Below are 22,606 nucleotides of genomic sequence, written 5' to 3'. Positions count from 1 at the left end.
CATTCACACACGCGCCCACACACTGACACACACACACACCCACACATATACTCTCTCTCTCTCTCTCTCTCTCTCTCTCCTTGCCGCACTGTGTGGAAATTAAAATGCTGCTGTTTGCGGCCTTGAGCCTTTTTGCAGCACCTTGGCATAGATGTTTGAGGTAGAGCTAAATACACACATCTGTGCGTACTTCTTCCACTACTTTCGCTCTGTAAGCACATACATACATACATATAGTATTTGATGCACGGCGGCGTATACGTAATTTATATAACCAGCCCACACAGTCGACAGCACACGGCGAAAAGTGCGTAACGTACGCTTGTTTTAAACCGAAGTGAGCTAATCAACTAGTTCAGTGATCAGTGAACGATTTATGTATGTACATACATACATATGTATGTATGTATATATGTATTTATGTATGTATGTATGTTAGTTCTGCAATTACAATTGCTCAATCGTTCAGCATTGTTCATTTGTTCAGCTCTTGATCATGAACTAAATCTATTGTTCATGCATTGCTTACAAAATGAATTAGTGAAAAATGAATTGATTCCGCTAATTGAACTAAGATTCCACAACTGTATTACTTTACATACATACATACATACATTTGTATGTATTTGTATGTGTGCATGTCTGTTTACATATGTATGTATGTTCATATGTATGTGTAATTATTTGCGTGTGTGTGTGTGTGTGTGCGAAGCTGTCTCAGATCTCTGGCCACGCCTCTTGCCCGAATTGGATGCTAATGATTCAACTAACTTCTTTAACATCACACCGACGCAAAAACATACACACACACACTCAAACTTTAAACAGCTGCACATTTCGAGTAACGCAAATGCCATTTACTTAGGTGAGCGTGTGAGGGAGAAAGAGAGTGATGAGGAGAGGGTGGGGGCATTGATTGAAAGGTTCTATGAGGTTTCTTATTTTTAATAAAGTTTATGGAGGGGGGCAGGCAGACTCTTGCGGCTGCCTGGCCAAATTGATGCATGTGCAACGGCACATTCCGGCGGCACCGGCGCAAATCCCCGGCACAACAGACGCCAAAGCCACAAGGGTAACCAAGTGCAGCCAATTGGGTATGGTGGGTTCGATCGATGGGTGAGCCCGTGGCAGGGGGGGGGGGGGGGGTGGTACATACATACAAATGTATACACATATACACACATACATATACATCAATTTGAAAAAGCAGCATCGATATGTTATTTGCATGTGTTGTGGGCAGGCGGACTCGCAAATCCCAATGCTCCGGCAACTTTTAGCTGGCGAACCAGCTCAGCTCAGCTCAGCGAACGCGAAACTTTCTCAGCAAGTTTATGCATGAATAAAGTGCAAAGCTACAAGCGCACACACACGCTAACATGTCGTACACACGTGTATGTGTGTGTGTGTGTGTGTGTGTGTTGATGCACATATTGCCTGGCAACATGGTCGGAACTCTCCATGTTCCATGTTCCCCATGTTCGCATAATCCAGTCGCATACAAATGTTGCTCGACTTTTGCAAAAGTTGCATTTTATTTAGTGCCGTCGAAACACATGTCGCAAAACAAATGCAAAGCTGCAAATATGCATTAGTGACAGCCAACTGATATTTGGGTCAGTGCCGAAAAATCAAATAAGAGAAATAATAATAATAATAACAATAAAAGTCAAGTAAACTTATGTGAGCAGACACTTTTAAATAGTTGGCGCCCTGTAACGGCTATAGCGCTGCCAACTTGCTGTAAGTGCGCCCGTTTTATAAACGATATTATGTGTGTCGCATATCGATAGCACATATCGATAGGATAGCTGCGTATGCAGTGTGACCACACATGCCAACCATTCGAAATCCTCAAAGTTGTAGTTGAGATAATTCCATAGTAGAACTCCACATCAGCTAGAATAACAGAAAAACAGGCAGAACGAACGGAAAAGCGCAACCACGAAAAGTTTGCCAAGCTAATCAATAGAAATATGTCAGCGGCTGGAGTTGATGCCGCGCCAAACGCTGCCGCTGCCCAACACCCACAGCCGCAGCCGCAGCCGCCGTCTCCTTCGTCACCGTCATCAATGGGCACAAAAGCAATAACAACGACAACGTCAGCGACGACAGCGGCAACGATACCAACTACAACAACAACAACGGCAGCAGCAGCAGCAGCGGCGGCGGCGGCAACACCAGCAGTGGCTGAAATCGCCGCATCCAGCGTAAGTTGTTGGCATTTGATGACGACGACGAAGACACGTCAACGTCAACGTCTTGTTGTTTTGATAGTGTTTAGAGTTGCGGCAATTGTTGTTGTTGCTGCTGCAGCTCTCTCTCTCTCTCTCTCTCTCTCCCTGATTGCTGCTGCTGTTAATAATAATAATAATGTTTTACTTTAGATACGCTCCGGCCTGGCTGAGCTGGAGCTGCGCTCCTCTCAGATGCTGCAGCGGCTGGAGAATGTGAAGACTGTGCCCGGCTCGCCGGCGAAGGTGATCAGCGATGCGTCCGGCGACAACCAGAGCTCCGGCGACAGCCAGTCGCTGCAGGAGCAGTCGGAGCAGGAGCGCGCACCACGCACATCCGCCGCCGAGCTGGTGCTGGCCACGCAGCTGCGCCAGGAGCACCGTGTGCCGGCGGACATACTGAAGTCGCTGGAGCAGCTGGTCGCCTACTCGGACAGCGAGGACGATCCGGAGTTTCCGCTGCCCGCCCTCGACGACGTCTCCCACTTGGCGCTCATCTCGCACAGCATTGTGGCCTACCTGTCGCACCTGGACCGCCAGCATCTGCTGCGCGTCACGAACAGCATCTCCGGCGACGCCACCCGCTGGCTGGGCAGCCTGTTCCACTTCAGCAACGCCGCGAGCAGCTTCCATGCGGACAACGCCGACGCCGTCCTGCGCACCGTGCGCCTGGCCATTGTCGCCCGCTGTCCGGGCTACCTGGAGGGCGGCATTCCGGCCCTCGCCCAGCCGTGCTTCTACATCTCGGAGAACACGACGCCGGTGCGGCTGCAGTACGCCTGCCGCCAGCTGGGCATCTCGCTGGACGCCATCAAGATCATACCGGAGGACAGCAAGTACGGCACCATGGATCTGACCCAGCTCCAGAAGCAGGTGCAGCTGGATCTGGCCGCCAGCCGCACGCCGCTCCTAGTGGTCGCCGACATCGGCGCCTCGCTCTGCGGCTACGTGGACAACCTGCAGCGCCTGCGCGACGTCTGCAAGGCCCACAACATGTGGCTCCACGCCAGCGGCCACGGCCTGGCCGCGCTCGTCTGCGCCCAGAGTCCGGGCAGCGTGCACGACGTGCTCCACTCGATGGCCCTCAACCTGGGCAGCTGGCTGGGCGTGCCCAGTCTGCCCATTGTGCTGCTCCATCGGCCGCTCCAGAACAGCGCGCTGAGTGCCTTCGAATCGGACCCGATCCTCTCCCGGCGCCTCAACGCCCTCTCTCTGTGGACCAGCCTGCAGGCGCTCGGCCGCAAGGCCATCGCCGAGCGGCTCCACGTCGCATTCCAGACATGCAGTATTCTCTTCGAGATAGCCTCCAAGTGCGAGGGCATCCGAGTGCTGGTAACGTAGTAGCCAATCCCTAGACCAATAAGGAATCAACCTAACCTCACATAACTCTCCCAAGTCTTGGGTCTTGGAATACCAATAGAGATTGATTAGAGCAAGGTTTGCTAGACAGTTAATTAATAGAACAGACTATAGTATATGGTATATATGTGTCTATATATGGGATCTTAATCCTAATTAATTGGCTGTAATGTAATTTTAGATATTTAGAGATTTTTTAGAGATTTAGTTCCTGGTCTATCTATATTGTATAAAGTAGTACTGTATTGATAGGACTTCAATTATATATCGTGTATTTATATTTAGGAAGTTACCCATTCGAGACTTGTACAAATTGAGCGAATCGTCTATCTAATCTCTCCATTGTCAAGCTGAGACAATTTGTTCTAACTTTGTCAATTTTTCTCCATAACCAATCTGATAAAATAGTCGTACTACCCTCTCTCTCTATCTATGTTCTCCATTATCCACATAGTACTTTTAGCAATTGACTAAGACCCAATGTCATCTTATGTAATCAGAGATTTGGCATAGATTTACTTTATGTTCCTATATAGATTATTATATAGTCTTGTTATATCTATACGATATAAAAGTAATACGATATTGATACGATTTCAATAATAGAATTGGAAGTCCCATTTGTCATTCTAAGCTCTTACAAAAATAGTTGAATAGTTAAATTAATTCCTATTTAGACTTAGACTTTCAAAGACATATGTAGGAGTTACCTCCCTTTCCATTTTAAAACTATTCTTAGCTCGGTCAAGACTGAACTGACTTAGCATAGATTTACTTCATATCTTGAGATACTGTGCTATCTGTACGATATAATAGTTTATGATATTAATAGAAAGGCATAATATTAGGCATATGCCCATATTATGTAGCAATCACCCTTATTTCCCACTTCCTTATCAAGCTAATGCGAGACTCAGCATAGAATTGGATATAAAAACCCCTAATCCCTTGGATGTAATATTAGTAATATATTAATACGATCCCCATTACATTTCAAGGAAGTTATCCCGTTTTCCCATTGCAAACTCCTATCAAGTCTGCCTAATCTAAGGCAATCCGAGACTTGGCATAGTTTTTAGTATCTTTCTGGGTTTACTGTTTAGCTATTCATCAATTTCAATTACCCATGTGATAAGTACCCCAAATTCCCATGCTTAAAGATATACTATCTTGTCTCGTTGTATCCATACGATATAATAGTAGTAGTGGGATATTCACAAAGGCTTTTTAGTTCATTTGATGGAAGTTACCTATTCCAACTTTTATGGCACCAATCTAATCAAAGGCGATTCTACACTTGTCATAGATTTAGTTCCTATCATATATATGATATGATAATAGTATTGATAATAGATAATGATAATAGATATTGATAGGATTTTAATGAAAACTGAGCTAAGCTCTTTAATCTCTTATCAAACCAAGCTAGTCTTGGAGAACCCTAGATGAAGGCAGCTAACCCCATTTTCCCCCTCCAAAATCTTATCAAACCAATCTAGTCTTGGGCAATCCGAGTAACTCACCTCAACCCGATTCCCCTTTAAACATGAATTAATCTTCCGTTCCGAATCTGTTTTCCGTAGAGCCACACGCCCGGAGCTCAGACGGGCGCCGCTCTGTCGGACATCATTAACAGCGCCTTCGACGTGAACGCCTTGTTCGACGCAGCTGCTCCGGTGGTGGTCTACCAGTTCGACGGCAGCACAACCATTCCAATCACGCCGAGCGCTGAGCCAGCAGCGGCGACCGAGGCGGGCCTGAAGCCGCTGGAGAAGGTGAACAACGCCTCGTACTTCGATCGGCTGAACTCCTGGCTGGGCCAGATACTGCAGCGCGACTGTCCCAATGTGAGTAACTGCATCCGAATGGGTTGTGGCACTTGGCTTGAATTGATATGAATTGACTTGAATCTCGTTTGCTCAGTTTGATTTCGAGGTGATTGAGCATCCGACGCACGGCAGCTGCATACGCTATTGCCCGCTGGAGCTGGGCCTGGGCGAGCAGCCGCCCAGCTCGGAGAACCTGGAGAGCTTCGCCCAGAGCCTGGAGGCGCACGTGGACATATTGCGGGCCACGATCAAGCACAAGGCGCGCTTCATGCACTTGGTGGAGCGCAGCGAGGTGCTCCGGCTGGTGCCGCTGCCCGAGTGGGCGGGCATGGGCGGCGTGCGCTTCGTGCCCGAGGGCTGGGAGTCGCTGCTGACGGACCAGGCCAAAACGGAGCTCAACAAGCTGAACATCGACCTGGTGGAGGCGCTCAAGTCGACGGACAACGCCTTCTCGCTGGGCGAGGGCACCGACGGCCTCATCTGTGTGCGCTTCGGCATGGTCACGCACGAGACGGAGGTGGAGGAGCTGCTCGACCTGGTTGTCACCGTCGGCAAGAGCGTGCAGGAGAACTCGCGCGTCCTCGACACCATGTCGGAGATCGTCAAGAAGGTAAGAGCTAGACGCACATCCCAAATCCCTTGACTTGTCAACTGAATCAATTTGAGTGCAGGGCATCGAGGCGGCCACGGCGGATTTGCAGCGCGAGTCCGAGGAGAAGCTCTGGCAGGAGGGCATTCTGCGCCACGTGCCGGTGGTGGGCCGCGTCTTCAACTGGTGGTCGCCGCCGGCCAAGGAGTCGGGCATCAAGGGACGCAGCCTCAACCTGACCCAGGGCGTCGTCGAGAGCACCGAGAACATTTACAAGTGAGCTACGATCATATTTCACGTGGATGCCACTCACACTCACACACTTGCCTTCCCCACACAGATATCACATGCAAATGTCGGGCGAGGCGGCGCATCAGCTGCCGGCCAACCGCTCGCCGCCCACGCCCATGATACAGACGCCAGTGGTGTCCACGGCCGCGCCGCCCGTTTTTCCCACCGTGGAGCCGGTGACAACGGAAGCGAACGAAATGTCCCAAACTCCAGCAGCAACTGCAACTGGAGTGGCTGTGGGTGCGGGTACAGGTGCGGGTGTGGGCGTGGCAACGCCAGTCGCTGCCACATCTCTGCCCATATCGGCAGCGGCCTCAGCGGCAGCAGCCGCGGCAGCGATCGGCAACCACGTGGACCACGCGCGCACCGTCAGCCAGAGCAGCGCCGGATCGTCGTCCGTGCCGGAGCTGGTGGCTGCGACTAGTGCAGTTAACAATAAATAACTAAGTGATCCACTGGCTCATTTGGCACAAGCTTATGATGATGATGATGATGATGCTGCTGCTGCTGATGATGATGATGATGATGATGATGCTAATAATAATAATGATGAACAACGACACGCTTGCAGCAGCGCCCACTTATGAACACGCCCATAAACAAATGTTTTCAACCAGCAGGCAAAATAATAATAACAATAATAATACTAATAATAATAATAATAATAATAATACCTTAAGCATAACCAACTGGACGGAACCTTAAAACTTCTAAAGCAATTCTCTAATTCCAAAGAGCCCGATGATGATGATGATGACGATGATGACGTTCCCTATGCAATTGCACGTTTTATGCTTTTATGCAATTCAGTTCAGATCGATAGAGCTAATCTATCCCTCAACTATTATCAACTATTGTATTATCATTTATCGATTCTTATATGTATACACACATACACACACACATATATATATATATATATATATATAGATATATAGTATATATATCTCTATATTTTTAACCAATTTATTAATCATATTTTATGCATATTATTTTTATGATTTCTTATTACTTTTTGCATCGTTGTTGTTGCTCTGTTGCTATTGTTGTTGTTGTTGTTGCTCTTCTGTGTTGGGCATTTTCAATTCCATTTTGTTCTTCTGTTTCTTATTCTTTTGCTCTTATATTTTCTTTAACCCTCGTATATTTTTAGCAACATTCTAATTTAATTTGTAATTTGTTTAGGCGCTAAGTGAAATCAAAAACAAACAAAACAAAACAAAACAAAAACAACAACATTTATATATAAATATTCTATGCTAATTATATACATACATACATATATATATTTATATGAAAATGATAAATATATTTATTATACAAATTGACGTGAAATATGCTGCTGAAAATGTGCACAATGATAATGAGAATAAATATTAGTATAATTATATAAAAAAAAAAAAACAACAACAAAAAAAAAACAAGCAAATAAATTTAAAAACTGCATTGAATTTCTGTTGTTTTTTAGTTGAAAAGAGATAGCTATATATGGCCGCACTCTTCATTTCCATTATAGACAGTCTAATAAGAATTGCAAACTAAACTATTGAGCGGTTGATGAATTGATGACTATCTGATGATGATTATATGATGTAATGTAATTGGCTGCATGCATACATCTGTATGTATGTACATACTATGTAGACACATTCACATGTATGTATGTATATATATGTGCATGTATAATGCATGTAGTTCTGTATTTATGTATGTACAATACATCATATGATGTACACAATGTATGTACGTTGCATGTTTATGTGAATGTACATATGTACATATGCATGATGTTTATATGCAATGCCTTATGCCAGATGAACATACTCATATTGGATGTATGTATATATATGTGCATATGTACACACATATGTACATGCATATACATACATGTATGTACATATGCTTGAATATGCCTGGGTATGTACATATGCACATACATTTGTATGTATGTATGCTTACAGAATACATTGTATGAATGATGTATATTGATGTATATAAGTACATATGTATGTGTGTATGTATGTTTGTACGCGCATATAGATGTGCATATGCATGTATAAGGTATGCAAAAATGTCTGTACATATGTATGTATGAATGTATGATTTAAGTTTGATGTATGACTGCATCTAAGTATGTATGGTCTCTTATGTATGACAGTAATTATGTATGACTTGTGATGTAAGACTACACATATATATGTATGCATACATATCAATATGTATGAATTATCAACCTGCATGCAGAAGCATCAACAGAAATCGTTCAGGAGTTTGAGGAATATGCTGACCAAGCCTGTATCGCTTGATCCCTGTGGAGCCGGCGAAGGGGATCTAGTACCCAAAAGTCACCAACGGAGAGGAGAGAGCGCAGCGGGTGCAGGGGCGCGCTGAGTTCGCACTCTTCACATTTACGGCGAGCGGGTGAGCAGCGCATGCAACACGACACCTCTTGAAGAGTAGAAATGCATAGCTGCACAACTGCATGGAAATCTCGCAGTGGAAGCATAGATCCATAGCAATTTCAACCAATGGCAACAAGGCACAGAACCAGCAGCAGCAAAATATGCGTTTAAATATGAATTATAAAACATAATTAAGCTTGTTCCTATAAAATTCAAGGAATATTAATAATAATAAAAGAAAAATAAAAAAATTAAAATTAAAAGTTAAAAAAAATAATAATAAAAATAATTATAATAATAATAATAAGAATAATGATAAGAAGAATATAATAATAAAATAATAAAAATAAAAATAATAATAATAATCATAATAATAATAATAATAAAATTAATAATTATAATTATTATTATAAAAAATGTGGCCTTTTTTATACAAAAACTTCATTTCTAATTTTGTAAGGCGGCTCTTTTTTGTAGTAGTAGTAGGTTTGTAATATATAAATTTGTGCTAATTAAGTTGTAGTCATGTAATGTAGTTTTGTAAGTAATATATAAGCTCGTAGTGATAAGTTTGTAGTTTCGTAGTTGTAATTAGTAGAATGCTAGTATTATTGGGTTTAATAGTTAGTTAGTCTTAAATTTGAATTTGAAAAGCGGGTGAGCGCGCGCGCGCTTCGCCGATCGGCAGTGCAACCCTGCCCCAGCATGGAGACTGCCCGCGAGAGCGGAGAGACCGCGCTGTGGAGAGTTGAATTCAATTTGTTATAAAGCGTCGCGCAGATCGGACGCATAGGAATTTGTGGAGTAGCAGCAAGAGCGACACAAAGAGCAACAAGAGAAACAAGGATTGAAATCGTGCAAGAGTGAAGTATAATAGTGTATAAAATAAATATATAGACAGAACGAAAAATTCACAAGGAGCATGAAACGAGAATTGAAATCGTGCAAGAGTGAAGTATAACAGTGCGTAAAATAAATATAACGAAAATTCCACAAGTTGTTCCTTTATTTTCTCCCTCTCTCCTTTGACTAGCCGATCGGCGATTTCTGGGAAATCGTTGATTAAACCTAACCTACGTCCGCGTGCGAAGCTTGAGTGCGCCTCGCGGCGCCACTCGGCTTGGGCCGCCCTCCGCTCCTCCCTTCCCCACTCCTCGCGTGCCACACAACTGTAAGTTTCTTGTGAGAGTACTCTCAAAGAGGTAAAAATGAGATGAGCGAGCCAGTTGCATTCATTTGCACGTGAGTATTGTACATTTTCGAGCATAGCCCCCGCCCCCGCGCCGCAGCCATTGAGCTTGCTGGTGCGCGACATTTTGGCGCATGCTAAAATCTAACGTCGCTTTGCTCGCGATCTCGCGTATAAGAGAGAAGAAAACAGACGAAGTTCGAAGAAGAGGAAGAAGCAAACGAATTAATATCGCGGTTTTATGTCTCTATATGCAGAATGAAGAATAAACTGATGTGACGTGTCGGACATGCCCTGAGTAGTGTACAACAAATTAAAGTAACGGACTAGAGGCCATAAAACTGGAGTGCACAGTGGGCCGAGTGTGGAATTAAAATAAAATAAAAATAAAATAAAATAATATAAAATAAAAATAAAATAAAAAATAAAATAAAATAATAAAATAAAATAAAATAATAAAATAAAATATAAAATTAAATTAAATAATAAAATGAAACAAAAAATAAAATAAAAAATAAAATAATAAAATAAAATAAAAATAAATAAAATAAAAAATAAAATAAAAAATAAAATATAAAATAAAATAAAATAAAATATAAAATAAAATAAAATAACAAATAAAATAAAATATATAAAATGGCTCCGGAGGCCACATCCGGAGTAGGATCCCGGCGGATGTACTCTCAGAGATGTCCTCTAATCGTAGAAGATAGGAGGATCATCGCTTCGGTTCTGATCGGGGGTCGAAGGATGACCGCCACGATCGACACCGGGGCCACACGCAGCCTTATGACCGAGGATTGCGTGCGCCGGCTGACGATTCGAGGAGAGTTCCTAGATGTGCAGTCGCGGATTACACTGGCCGATGGGTCTGCACTACATGTAACGAAGATGATAATGGTAGAGGTAGGTCACGCAGGGAAGGTGGTACAGATGGCGATGCTCGTCATGCCGACCATGCTTGACCACCTCATCCTAGGGATGGACTTCCTGTGCGCCATGGGTACCACGTTGCGTTGTGGCAACGCGAAGCTCATAATGAGGATGGTAGAGGAGCCGATGAGAGAAACGCCGCTGCCACAGCTCCCAGTGAAGAAGGAGAGCGCGGTGGTGACGGATGGAGGATTGCCAGTCGACGGACAGGGCGCGTCGTCCTGGGGCTGGGCGGAGAAAGTAGATCATAGTTCGCAGAAGCAGGAACTCAGCGAGTGTCCTCCTACAGCAAGGACAAATGATCTGGAGGTAGGGCCTAAGAAGGTAAAGACAATGGGACTAGAGGTCGAAGGTAAATCCAGAGGTAGCCCGTCGACGCAAGGAGTACTGGATAAGGAGGCTGGAGGGCGAGCGGCATCGCCGGGAGGTTTGTGGACAAGGAGAGGCGACGACAGGGCGGCGCATCACGAAGCCGCGCCTAGTCGCGGAAAAAGGGAGGCAGAGCCGATGCCGCAACATCGCGTGGATGCCAGGCCAAGGAGAGGTCACCGCGACGACTCCCCTCGGGTGGCGGTGCGATATACACCGAGGGCCGTGAAGAGTCGCCGGTGGATAAGCGACCCTATCTCCAGGTCGGAGCATTCAGCCGAACGGGCACAGGGAGTGGGACGCAGACGCCGCCGCTCTAGAAGCCGCGAGCGCCCGAACACCGTGGGACGACCGGTTCCCGGCGAGCCCGCCAGACGGAGGATGAGGATGGACTGCGTGGGACAGCCGCCAGCTCAGCCGCGGCAGCGGACGCCGGACGTTCCCCGTGCGGGCGTCCAAGAGCCCACCCGAGGTGGCCGAGAGGCTACGGATGCGTCACCCCCGAAGAGCCCGTCGTGGGGAGCAGAGCTCATGGTCGATATAGCTGACGTCCTCGAAGGGTGGGATTCAGACTTGGCGGATTGGTTCGACAGCGAAGACGTGGCGGAGCGGCAGATGCCCTGTAACTGGAAGGTGCATCCGGCCGGAACCGTCCTGAGCGCGGACGCCATTAGGTTATTGAGGAGGGAGATCGAGGCTTGCGGCCGGCGGCACCGACGGACTAGGTTCAGGATTTCGGCTGACGGTGCCGTCTTTAACATCACGGTGGCGGCCACAGGAGCCGTGGTCGTCTCCCGACGGCTGTAAGGCGGCTCGCCAGCCCACCGCCCAATATTTTGGTAGTAAACAAGCTTGTAGTAGTAGGTTTGTAATATATAGGTTTGTAGTAATTAAGTTGTAGTCATGTAATGTACTTTTGAAGCTCGTAGTGATAAGTTTGTAGCTGTGTAGTTTCGTAGTTTTAATTAGTAGAATGTAAGTATTATTAAGTTTAAATATTGTTAGTCCTAAGTTTGATTTCCCATCTGGAAATCGCCGATTAAACCTTTCCTCCGTCCGCGTGCGAAGCTTGAGTGCGCCTCGCGGCGCCACTCGGCTTGGGCCGCCCTCCGCTGGCACGCGCGTGGACGCGGCGGACACCTCATAATCCCACACCTCATCCCTTCCCCTCTCCTCGCCCCATGCCCCACAATTATAAATTTCTTGTGAAAGTACCCTGGGCAGACTGAGTCTGCCCCAGCGAAATTTACTCTACAATTTATATGCAGGTAAATATCATCATATGAGATTACATGTACATACTATGTATGTATTGTATATAGATGCGTTTGCATAAATACGAAGGTAGGTATTTAGGTACATATGTGTATATTCAGTTATGGATGTAGTATGGGTTTGTCAATATGTATGATGAATGAATATGTTATGAATTAGATATTCTCAGATATGTATACACATATGTATGTGAGATGTATGATTTTTGATGTTTGGCATATGATGAATGATACCTGATGCATGATAGTAGAATGCATATAAATATGATGTATGATGCGTAAAGATGTTTGTTGTATGATGTATGATATTTAAATGAATGTTTGAATGCATATAAGTGATGTGTGATGTATGATGTTTAAATATATGTATTTGATGCACGTTGCATGGTGTTAAATGATGTCTGATGTATACCACACAATGTTTGATGTTTAATTATATGTATATACATATGTCTGATGTATGCACATGGATACTACGAGCACAATAATTTAGGAATTACCATTTGCCTGGGCTAAAGCATGATATATGCGGTTAGACAAATACGAAATATTTTTCCAGTTACATATATTCCATAAATCGACCAGTAAAACTCGTTATGTAATTGATTTTTGTATTGTTTTATTTTATTTTATTAATATTTTCTTTTTTTTTTTTTAGCGTTTTTTATGGTTGCCGCTTTTTGCTTGAATGAAATTTATGTCGGATTTCGGAGCCTTTTTTTTTTTGTTTGTGGGTTTTTTGTTTGTTTATTTGTAATTTTTGTGTGTTTCTTGTATATTCTACTTTTGTTTCGCATAAAATATTATAAACCCTTCAAATCAGCTAATTTATCCAACTTCATCTTCACGCAGTTATGCGATATTCCCAATATAACCGAATACTTAGGTATGCGGGATGTTTTTTTTTTTTTTAATTTTATTATTTTTAATGTTTTCTTTTTTTAATTTTGTTTTTATTTAAGCTTGATCTGGCGCTTCTCTTTACATTGTCTTTAACTATATATGTATGTGTGTATGCATGCGTACACTCACATACATACATACACACACGCACATACTCAGCAAGCCTCGAAAATGTTTCTCTTTTTCCCATTACCCAAAGTTGTTCATTCCATTTGTATTTTTGCCTTTAATAACTACAACGCGTACGATGACAACATTTAACACAGAAATATATTTACGAGCTAATGTGTTATACATATATATATATATCTGTATGTATATATATATATCGCTGCGTCCAGCTTGTGTCATAAGTCAAATCTACCCGTCCCGAAGTATAGCCAATCCCATATGGCTACCCCTGCAGTGCATCCCCCTGTGTCTGATATAGGTAAATATCATTTAGATTGGTTAAACGACAAGATTTCGTTATCCCAAGATCCTTTTAAATGTGGTTCAAAAAAATATCTATATCTATTTGCATTGCTTTCAGTTCTTAGATCGACTTTTTTCCAGCATCTTTTTGAATTCTTGAATGAATTTCTAATTTTCTCTAGTTAGGCTTTACAGAAAAAATAAATACATATATCAACTTATATAAATATAAATTTAAAAAAAAAGAAAGATATATATACTTATTTTATATATTTTTTAATAAAAACTAAAAAAAAAAAGTCAAATATTGAATTTGAGATATTAGATCAAAATTGAGCTTGAGGCTTGTCGTTTTTTTTTTTTCTGCCTGCAGGGGTATTTGATAGTCGATCAACCAACCACATTAGTTGCTATGATTCTTCTTGCGCTTCTTTCTGGTTGACGGACCCTGGGCGGGGGCGACACGCGGCAGGGGCGGGTCGATGTTTAGCTACATATATACGTGCCATAATAGTTGTTCAATAATTTGTATATATGTATTGTATATATATATATAACATTATGTATTATTGTATATAAGCGAATAAAAAAAACTTGATTAGGTCGTTTTTCGTTTTGAAGTTACTTTACAGTTTCTATACATAAGTATTAATACTTAAAAGCTTAAATTTATCGAATAAATTTTCGAAATTTGTTTTTTGTTTGGTTTTTCGATTTTGGTATTCTCTTTTTTTTCCCATCCTTTGTCACTTCGTTTGCGTGAATATGCTTTTCGTACATATATATTTTGTATATAATATATGTATGTATGTTTATATTATACAATTGATCATTCCCGATGTGCTCTATATAGTGTACAGTATTAGTCTAATAATAAATCCTTCTTTAGCTGTACTGTAAATGTAGTTCATTTATATATATGTATATATATATGTGTATGTACGTGTACGTGAGTGTTTGTGTGTGTGTATTAAAAACTCACTGGCTTTACGGGCAGTGCTTAAGCGATTTCTTAGTTCTTGGATGCTAGGCTGACCTCTGGTCACACTGCTATCGTTTTGTTTTTGTATTTGTGTTTAGCTTACTTCCTTCTCATATTTGTCTTCACTTTAGAATTCCACTAACAACTCCGCTAACTAACTACACAAGTATCGAGTTTTAATATCTGCATAATGCCTTTAGTTTATATTTGTATATTGCTGTAGTTCATAAATATATGTATGTATATATATTTATATAAATGTATGTAGATTTATTTATTTAACTGTAGTACTTGTTTCTGGTGTCAATTGGTGTCTTTCGGCTCAGCCGAATGTGGGGGCAGTACGTTTACATTATTTATATTGCTATTCTGTTAACACACACGATCTGGAATTCCAGTTGGGGGTTTTGGTATTTTCGTTTAGGCTACGCGTTGATTTTCGTTTAGCTACTGCTATTAAATATACAGTTACTTGTGTATAGCTACATACGTATATAGTATGTATGTATGTATGTATGCATGTATGTATGTATATGCGCACTCGGAATGTGCTAAGTATTTGTTTTGTTTCTAGTTTAAATTTGTTAATAAATGCATTTTTGTTAAGCTTATGGTTACATTACAATAAAAATCGCAAGGTCCGAACTGCTCTAATATCGGCTCTAACCTGGCGCACAACCCAATTACCCACGAGTCCCTATACCAATGCCGGTCGCACACACACTTGCTCACGCACACCTACACACACACACACGCTCGCACACTCGCCCATACTCGACCGTATTATTATCGAAAAAAAAAATTGACGACAAAATTCATTTAAAAAAAAAAAACCGTTGAACTCTTGCTCCCCCTCTGCAGTTGTTTCTCCTTACTAACTAATTGAAGTGACCATGCACTTGATTTTAGAATTTCTCGATTATTTAAGACCAATTTGACGAATTCGAATTTGAAGCAATTTTAATAAAAAACCGTTTTCATTTTTTGTTTTTTGTTTTTTTTTTTCCTAAATTGTGAATTTTTGTTTAACGGCTTTTAAAATCGCAACTATATCTATATTTTCTTCTTTTCTTTGGAAAGTTTCTAATTTCTAAATGCGCCTTTCCTTTTCTTCTTATTTGTGGAGAGTTGGAGGGGGTAAGGGAGCTTCGTGTTGTCAAAGCTCAAAAGTTCGAATTTTTTTTCTATTTCTTAACTTTTGTTTTTCTTTCCTTCTGTTTTAAGTGGTTCCGGCCTACGTACGTACTCCTACATATAACTTTGCATATGACGCTATATAATACAATATTTTGTCCCATATTTTGCTTTGTGTTCTTGGCATTATCTTCATCTATATATTTTGTTTGTTTTGTTTCCTTCCTTGTGTTGCTTGTTCTCGCTGTTCGGCTAAAAGTTGTTGCAATAAAAATGCCTATTATCAAAAAGAATATACCAAATATCGTGTATATATGTATGTATGTATATATAAGTATATGTTTAGTATAAGTGTGTGTGTGTGTTTGTGATAGCTAGGATCTGTATCAAGTGTGTTTGTATATATACAAAAAGTCCAGTTGTGGGTTCAGTTTTTCCATTTCAGTTTCAAGTATTTCTCGTTTGGCTAATTTGGCCCTAATTGTTGGAATGCGTTAGGAAATCAATAAAATGGGCTTAGGATTGGGATGCGAAGCGCAATTCAAGAACCAAGGAACACTCAAATATGCTACTAAATGCCGATTCTGGCCACTATCCGTAGCTCGTGGAGCTGAGCCGGGGCTGCGCTTACAGCTCGGTGACCGCATAATTGCTCTCGTCGGTTATCGCCGGCGGCGGCGGCGGCAGATCGTCGTCGTCGTCCAGGACACCCGGGTTGCCCACATTGGCGCCAGCGGCTGCGGCTGCTGCTGCTGCTGCTCCTGCTCCGCCACCACCGCCGCCTGCACCGTTGAGCAGGACAAGGCCGTTGCCAGCCTTGCCGTTGGCAGCTTGGAGACGGGGCTTGGGCGGCGCGTTGTCCGCGCTGTTGCCGAGATGCGTCTGTGCCTCCATCGGAGGCGGTGGCAGTGAGGCGTCTTCGTTGTTGGGGCCGCCACTGCCGCCGCCGCCGCCGCCATTCTGCTGCACTGTGTCCGCTTGCGCTGTGGGCGGCGGCGGCGAGGTGGGCGTGCCAATGCGCGGCGGCGGTATGGCCTTCATCTGCGGCGGCAGCTTCATCGGGGGCCGTTGCAAGGTCCTAAACAAGGGCAAGATTGAACAGAATCGGAAGGTTTGAGAGCGGCGTCCGCATCAAGCGACCAACTTACTTGGAATAGTTCTGCGTCTGGTGCTGCTGCTGTTGCTGCTGCTGCTGCTGATAGATGGACTCCACCTTGGGCTGCTCCGCATCCTTGGGTATCTCAGGCAGGGGGCAATTGAGTATCGACGGCTTGTACTTGGGATCGAACTTGCCGCCCTGCCGCAGCGTCGAGCACTTGTATATCTGCTTATCCCGATCATATATGGCCGAGTCCATGGCGGTGCTGATGGGCACCACCTCCGTTTCGGGCACCTGCTGCTGCTGCTGCTGCTGTTGCTGTTGCTGCGGCGACTTCAGCTGATGCTGTAGCATCTGCTGCTGTTGCTGCTGCGAAGGCGGCGGCGGCTGCTGCTGCTGCTGGGCATGCTGTGGGTGGGCGTGGGGATTGGGCTGCTGCTGCTGCTGCTGGTGGGGATTTGGAGGGGGCTGCGCCTGCACCGGCTGCTGGTGATGATGGGCCGGTATCTGGGGGCCACCCTGGCTATTCTGGCGCCGCATTGTCGCCAGGTTGGAGACGTAAATGGAGCCCTGGCTGACCGCCACCAGCGGCTGATAAATGGAGTGCGGATTGCCATTGGGCGCCAACTGGCCGGCCAGATGGGCAGGGATCTGCTGATAGATCTGGCTCTGGCCCGGCGGCGGCAAATGATGCTGCTGCGCATGATGTGCCGCCGCAGCTGTCGTATAGGTGCCATACTGCTGCGCCTGGGCCTGCTGCTGATGGTAGATGGCGTGCTGATGTTGCACGGCGGCCGCAACGGCTGCCGAGTGCGAATGGGGATGGGCGTGTGGATGAGCGTGCGGATGCTGGTGAGGATGATGGCAGTAGATTGGCTGCGGACCCAACTGTTGTTGCTGCTGCTGCTGCTGCTGCGCCTGGGCGTGCGCGTGGGCCTGGGCCACCTGGGCCTGTGTGCTGGGCGGTAGGGAGGAAGCGGCTGCGGCGGCGACGGCGGCGGCTGGCGACGATTTTCAGTAAAAGTCATTGGCTTCCAAAGTTTTGCATTGTTTGCTTAGGGTTGCATATTTACCGTTATTGGGACCTAAAATGTACACACAATTAGCAAGGCGGATGAGGATACGGAATGCGGATGCGGATGCGGATGTGACGGATTTATGGAGATGGACGAACGTCAGACGCATGATATGAGAATGAGGTAAGTAAATGGGCAAGAAACTAGAAACGGAAAGTTCATCAGCCGGTTCGAGAGAGGGTTTACGTAGCGTCGGAAAGGAGCAACTACTTTGGAAATGTCAACTACTTTGGAGATGCCAACTCAAACTCTTACACATATGTAGTTGTAAGATTGTATAAATGTATGAAGATAGTATAGACATATAGATCCTATCTTTAGAACTAAAAATAATTTGCCTTTAGTTTGACTTTGAAATCCTAAGATGCTGAAATGGAGTTATCAAGCTGAAGCGAGCTTCTGATGAATGAATCGAACTGCTAATATTATCCAGTGTTTCGGATAAATAAACTAATTCTATTCAATAAGATTTAATATATATTTGTATTAGCTTCGAAACAAAATTGCATTCATCTGCTTTCATCATTCCTTCCCTAGGATGTCAATGGGATCTCAAATTAAGGTACGGTTAGAGCTAACTTCTGCGTCTACTATAAATCTATAGGTTGAGTGCTATGTACAGCTTATATTTAGATAGGATTAATATTTAAGATATTATTTGTATTTTAATCTAAGATACTTCTATCATACATAAGATATTATTCCTATCCCAATACTTATAACCTCCAGTTAGCTGTCAAGCATTGATCTATAGTCATTTTAGATATAATCTATACTTGTCTATGAGAACTGAACAAGACGAAGTTGAAATATGAAATTTTCATTTTGGTTAATTAGCTGAGTTCAAAAACTTTGATCAAGCCGAGCTCATATAATATAATGCCCAATAGATATCATGATAAAGCGAGAGACGCTGATGTAGAAAGAAAGAGAGATGGGCAGAGACAGAAAGAGAGGTGAGAGAGAGAGAGAGAGAGTTGGGATAGTGCAGGTGATGCTAATAGTGCTACTGATGGTATTTACTATGGTTGTGTTTGGGCTGTTGTGGGGGGTTGGTGCTGGGGTTGGTGTTGGGGCTGGTGTTCGTGTTCGATGCTGGCATTGATGTGTTGGTGGTATTCAGGTAACGGCACTTGCACTTACCAGTCATGTGGGTGGGGCTGTGGTTGTGCGAGGGCAGTCTGCCCAGCGTATGGGTGCCCATAGCCCGCATGTTCTGCTGGATGTGCGCGTGGGCCATCATCTCGTGCTGCTGTCGCTTATTGGGATGCTGGAGCGTGTGGGAGCCACTGATCACCGGCGGACTGAAGTGCCTGCAATGAGAGCGGTTTTGCCGAGCTGCAATGGGATCAGTCTAGGGATCAACAAACACCTACCCGTTATGGTTGCGTGGCAGCGTGCGTGCCGCATTCATCATCTGCTGATGGTTTTGGGGCGCCGGATGCGATATATAGGATGGCTCGTCCACCTGGGCGTAGTCGTTGCGCTTGCGTATGTAGATCCATGTGTGCGAATCGACCCACACCATGATCGTCAGCAAGATGGCCGCTATGAAGCTGGCGATGAGCATCAGCACCAGGCCCAACAGGCCGCCCTCGCAGAGGCCACGTGCCGCGGCCAGGAAATTGTGATGCACCGCCTTGCAGTCGACCAGGGCGGTCAGCTGGGTGAGCAGACGTTCGCTGCTGTTCAAATCGGCATTGACCGCACCCAATTTCGGCTGCAGGCCCGAGCTCTTGAAGAGCACCAGTGAGATCTTCATGACGGTGGCCATGGCGCTGCGGGCGTTGTTCAGCGAGTTCTGCGACTCGCGCAGGCGCTGGGTGAACGGGTTCGTGTGGCCCGGCTCGCATTGGGTGTAGTGCAGCAGGACATTGGTGGGCAGGTCCCGGGGCGCTGTCGAGACCAGGAAGTCGGCTGGGCTGATGCACAGGTCGCCCACGGCCACCGACGACGACAGATACAGGCCGGACATCAGCCAGGAACCGGTGACGGCGAGCAGGCCGCAAACGCTAAACAGTATTAGGGCGCAGCGCGAGTGCCGTGCCACGCCCACTAGCAAAACAGCACAGAGCACAAGCAGCAGAGCCAGGGTGGCCACCGTGCCGGGCCAGCGGATTAGCTCCCATTGATCGCCGCGCTGTGCAATGAGATTAGAAACGGTTTAGGGGTCAAGGATCAGGCCAGGGAGAATGGGGAGGTGGGTCGCGAGGGAGCAGCTAATGATTAAAGCACAGCTAGCTAACGGTACTACTCACGGTCAGAAAGTGCGTCATCGAGATGCCCATCAACGGACGCCGGATATCGCTGGCCGCATTGGTGGCCAACGTCACGTTGCCCTGAACAATATTGAGCGAGACAAAGAGCTTGGAGAGCGCCGTCTGATTGGACACCGGCTGATCGAAGATGTCCGCCAGCTCCACCAGCTGCGGCCGTATGCGATTGGTCAGCGTATTCTCCAATATGTGCGTCTGATTGCGTATGGTCGTCACCAGATTGTCCACCTTCCGGCCGGCGGTCAGCACCTCCAGCAGTCCGTTGTGCAAGTCGTCGTTCCCGTAGAGGCCCAGTCCGATCGCCGCACAGCACATCACCGTGACGATAGAGAGCGCCACCTTCAGGCTGGTTATCGAGTGGGCTGGGCGTGGCTTCCGGTCGCAGCAGCGCGTCATCAGATAAAACAACAGTCCCAGCAGCGAGACAATCAGCAGGGCTGCTGGCACCGATCCCAGTATGCCCAGGCTCTGATCGTGGGCGAGAGAGAATCAATTAATCAATTTCGTTGTACAGTGCGCATTCGCTATGATGTTCAGCTCGATAAGAGCTGGGCTGGCTAATGTTAGTGTTGTCTTAATATAGAGCTAAAGCTAAGGAGCCACTTTGAGACAATTTAGCTATAGCTTATCGATAATTATCGGTCTTACAATCAAACTCTAATACTATGTGCGATATTAGGAATTTCAGTTTACATACAAATTTGTGTCTAGCTTGAAGGTAAGTAGCCAATCTTAGATCAGTATCTTACCGATAATTTATCACTCCTTCTATGAACAATAACTATATAAACGGAATCATATAAGCACAAATGAATTTAAAAAATAATACTTTTTTCTACATTACACGAAATTTTAAAAAATTTGAAGCAAAGGTATATTATTATTATTATATGTGTTATATTTTATGATATATTTTCCCTCTGATTTCATTCTAGGTTACTGCAGAACTCAGTCGAAATATAGACTCAAGCACTATATAGGCATTTGACTGTTGGCTTTTATCATAATTACTATCATTGTCGGTTAATTTGAATGTAAGTTACTCAGCTTGGATTACTGCGATAAAATAATTATAAAATGATGAAATGCTGATATAAAATCAGAGTTATAATCAAAGTCTATTTCTATCCAAGTCTATTAGATCAAGGATTTAAATATGCTCAAAACATATAGCTATGATAGCTCTTAGCTTAGATATAGTTGCAGCTAACTAAAATTCGTACTCAAAGTAGTAGATATACCGTTTGATTGACATTATTGCATGGAACGTGAGGGATGAGCGGAGATAGGGCTTACCTCCAGGTAGATCTCATCGTTGGGCCGGAACGTGCTGTTGATCTTGTGGAAGGTGATGTTGTAGTGGGGCAGTGCGTGCAGCAGCTTGGCTATCACCGGCACTTTGTACTGATCCGTAAACTCATGATAGTCGCCCATCCTGGATGCGGGACTGGCCGTCGAGTGCTCGGACCGCGTTTACCAAAATGGCCCGGTTCGTAAGGCTATGGAGTGTGGAAATGGTAATGAAGGCGCTAAAGGGGCGTGCAAAAGCTCCTGCAGGTGTCGACCCGTCCTCGTCCTCGTCCTCTACTTCGTCACTGTGCTTCGTGCTGTCGGTGCAGAGTTTTAAACTCTTGACATCAAACTGTCGCACACTGTGAGGGAAAGAAGCAACATGGTAACACAATTAGTTCACAAGACTCTTCAAGGATGTAGCTCATTCATTTATTCATTCAAAGGGAAAGGAGAGTTAGGCGTGGTTTGGCACGTTCCAAACGCTGTTCAGATATCTATAGTGTGGTAAGTATATATAAGTGGGTACACACATACAATCTCGAACAGATGTATGTATGTATGTGGAATATGGAGCGTACCGACGTGTGTATGCTATGTATGCGATACTAGGTAGAGTCTATATGTATGCTATACCGACGTTAAAAAAGACGAACTTTACAACTTTTTATCTGAATCACTTTTTCAGGTCTGTAAAAGTATCAGATGAATATGCATAAGTAATGACAGGAAAAGAAATGTGGCTCTAGTATTGTCCAGTTGGCTTTTGCTCTACTATTAAACATACTTTTCAACACGAGCCGTTATCTTTTTTAGTATTTTGAGTGAATCACAAATTCCGCTCCGAGCTCATTTAAATTTTAGGTATTTTTCATCTCGCACAGAGGAAGAAGATCTCGCACACATTTTGCAATTTAAACAAAACACAAACGATTATCTGGCTGGGCAGAATGTGAGACGCTG

General features: G+C 44.5%; 2 protein-coding genes across 2 annotated transcripts; one reads left to right on the top strand and one right to left on the bottom strand.

Annotated features, from left to right (window-relative positions):
* The first annotated feature begins 1,825 nt into the window (after window positions 1-1,825).
* On the top strand, window positions 1,826-7,637 carry LOC108619656 (pyridoxal-dependent decarboxylase domain-containing protein 1). Its single transcript, XM_018016343.2, has 6 exons — window positions 1,826-2,210; window positions 2,388-3,566; window positions 5,177-5,440; window positions 5,517-6,032; window positions 6,094-6,287; window positions 6,352-7,637. The coding sequence occupies exons 1-6, from the start codon at window positions 1,977-1,979 to the stop codon at window positions 6,743-6,745; spliced, it is 2,781 nt and encodes a 926-aa protein (XP_017871832.1). The 5' UTR covers window positions 1,826-1,976; the 3' UTR covers window positions 6,746-7,637.
* A 5,730-nt stretch (window positions 7,638-13,367) lies between these two features.
* On the bottom strand, window positions 13,368-21,787 carry tty (tweety). The gene is made up of 7 exons (XM_018016342.2): window positions 21,650-21,787; window positions 20,336-20,821; window positions 19,454-20,217; window positions 19,221-19,390; window positions 18,075-18,086; window positions 17,051-18,002; window positions 13,368-16,980 (listed from the first exon to the last, which is right to left on the bottom strand). Exons 1-7 carry the CDS (start codon window positions 21,785-21,787, stop codon window positions 16,530-16,532), a joined length of 2,973 nt encoding a protein of 990 aa, XP_017871831.1. The 3' UTR covers window positions 13,368-16,529.
* Between the last annotated feature and the right edge of the window lie 819 nt (window positions 21,788-22,606).

The sequence above is a fragment of the Drosophila arizonae genome, chromosome X (assembly GCF_054131065.1).
Source record: "Drosophila arizonae isolate 15081-1271.41 chromosome X, UAZ_ARI_1.0, whole genome shotgun sequence".
Classification (NCBI taxonomy): Eukaryota; Metazoa; Arthropoda; class Insecta; order Diptera; family Drosophilidae; genus Drosophila; species Drosophila arizonae.
The sequence above is the reverse complement of the archived record's forward strand: the minus strand, read 5'-3'. Positions and strand labels throughout refer to the sequence as shown.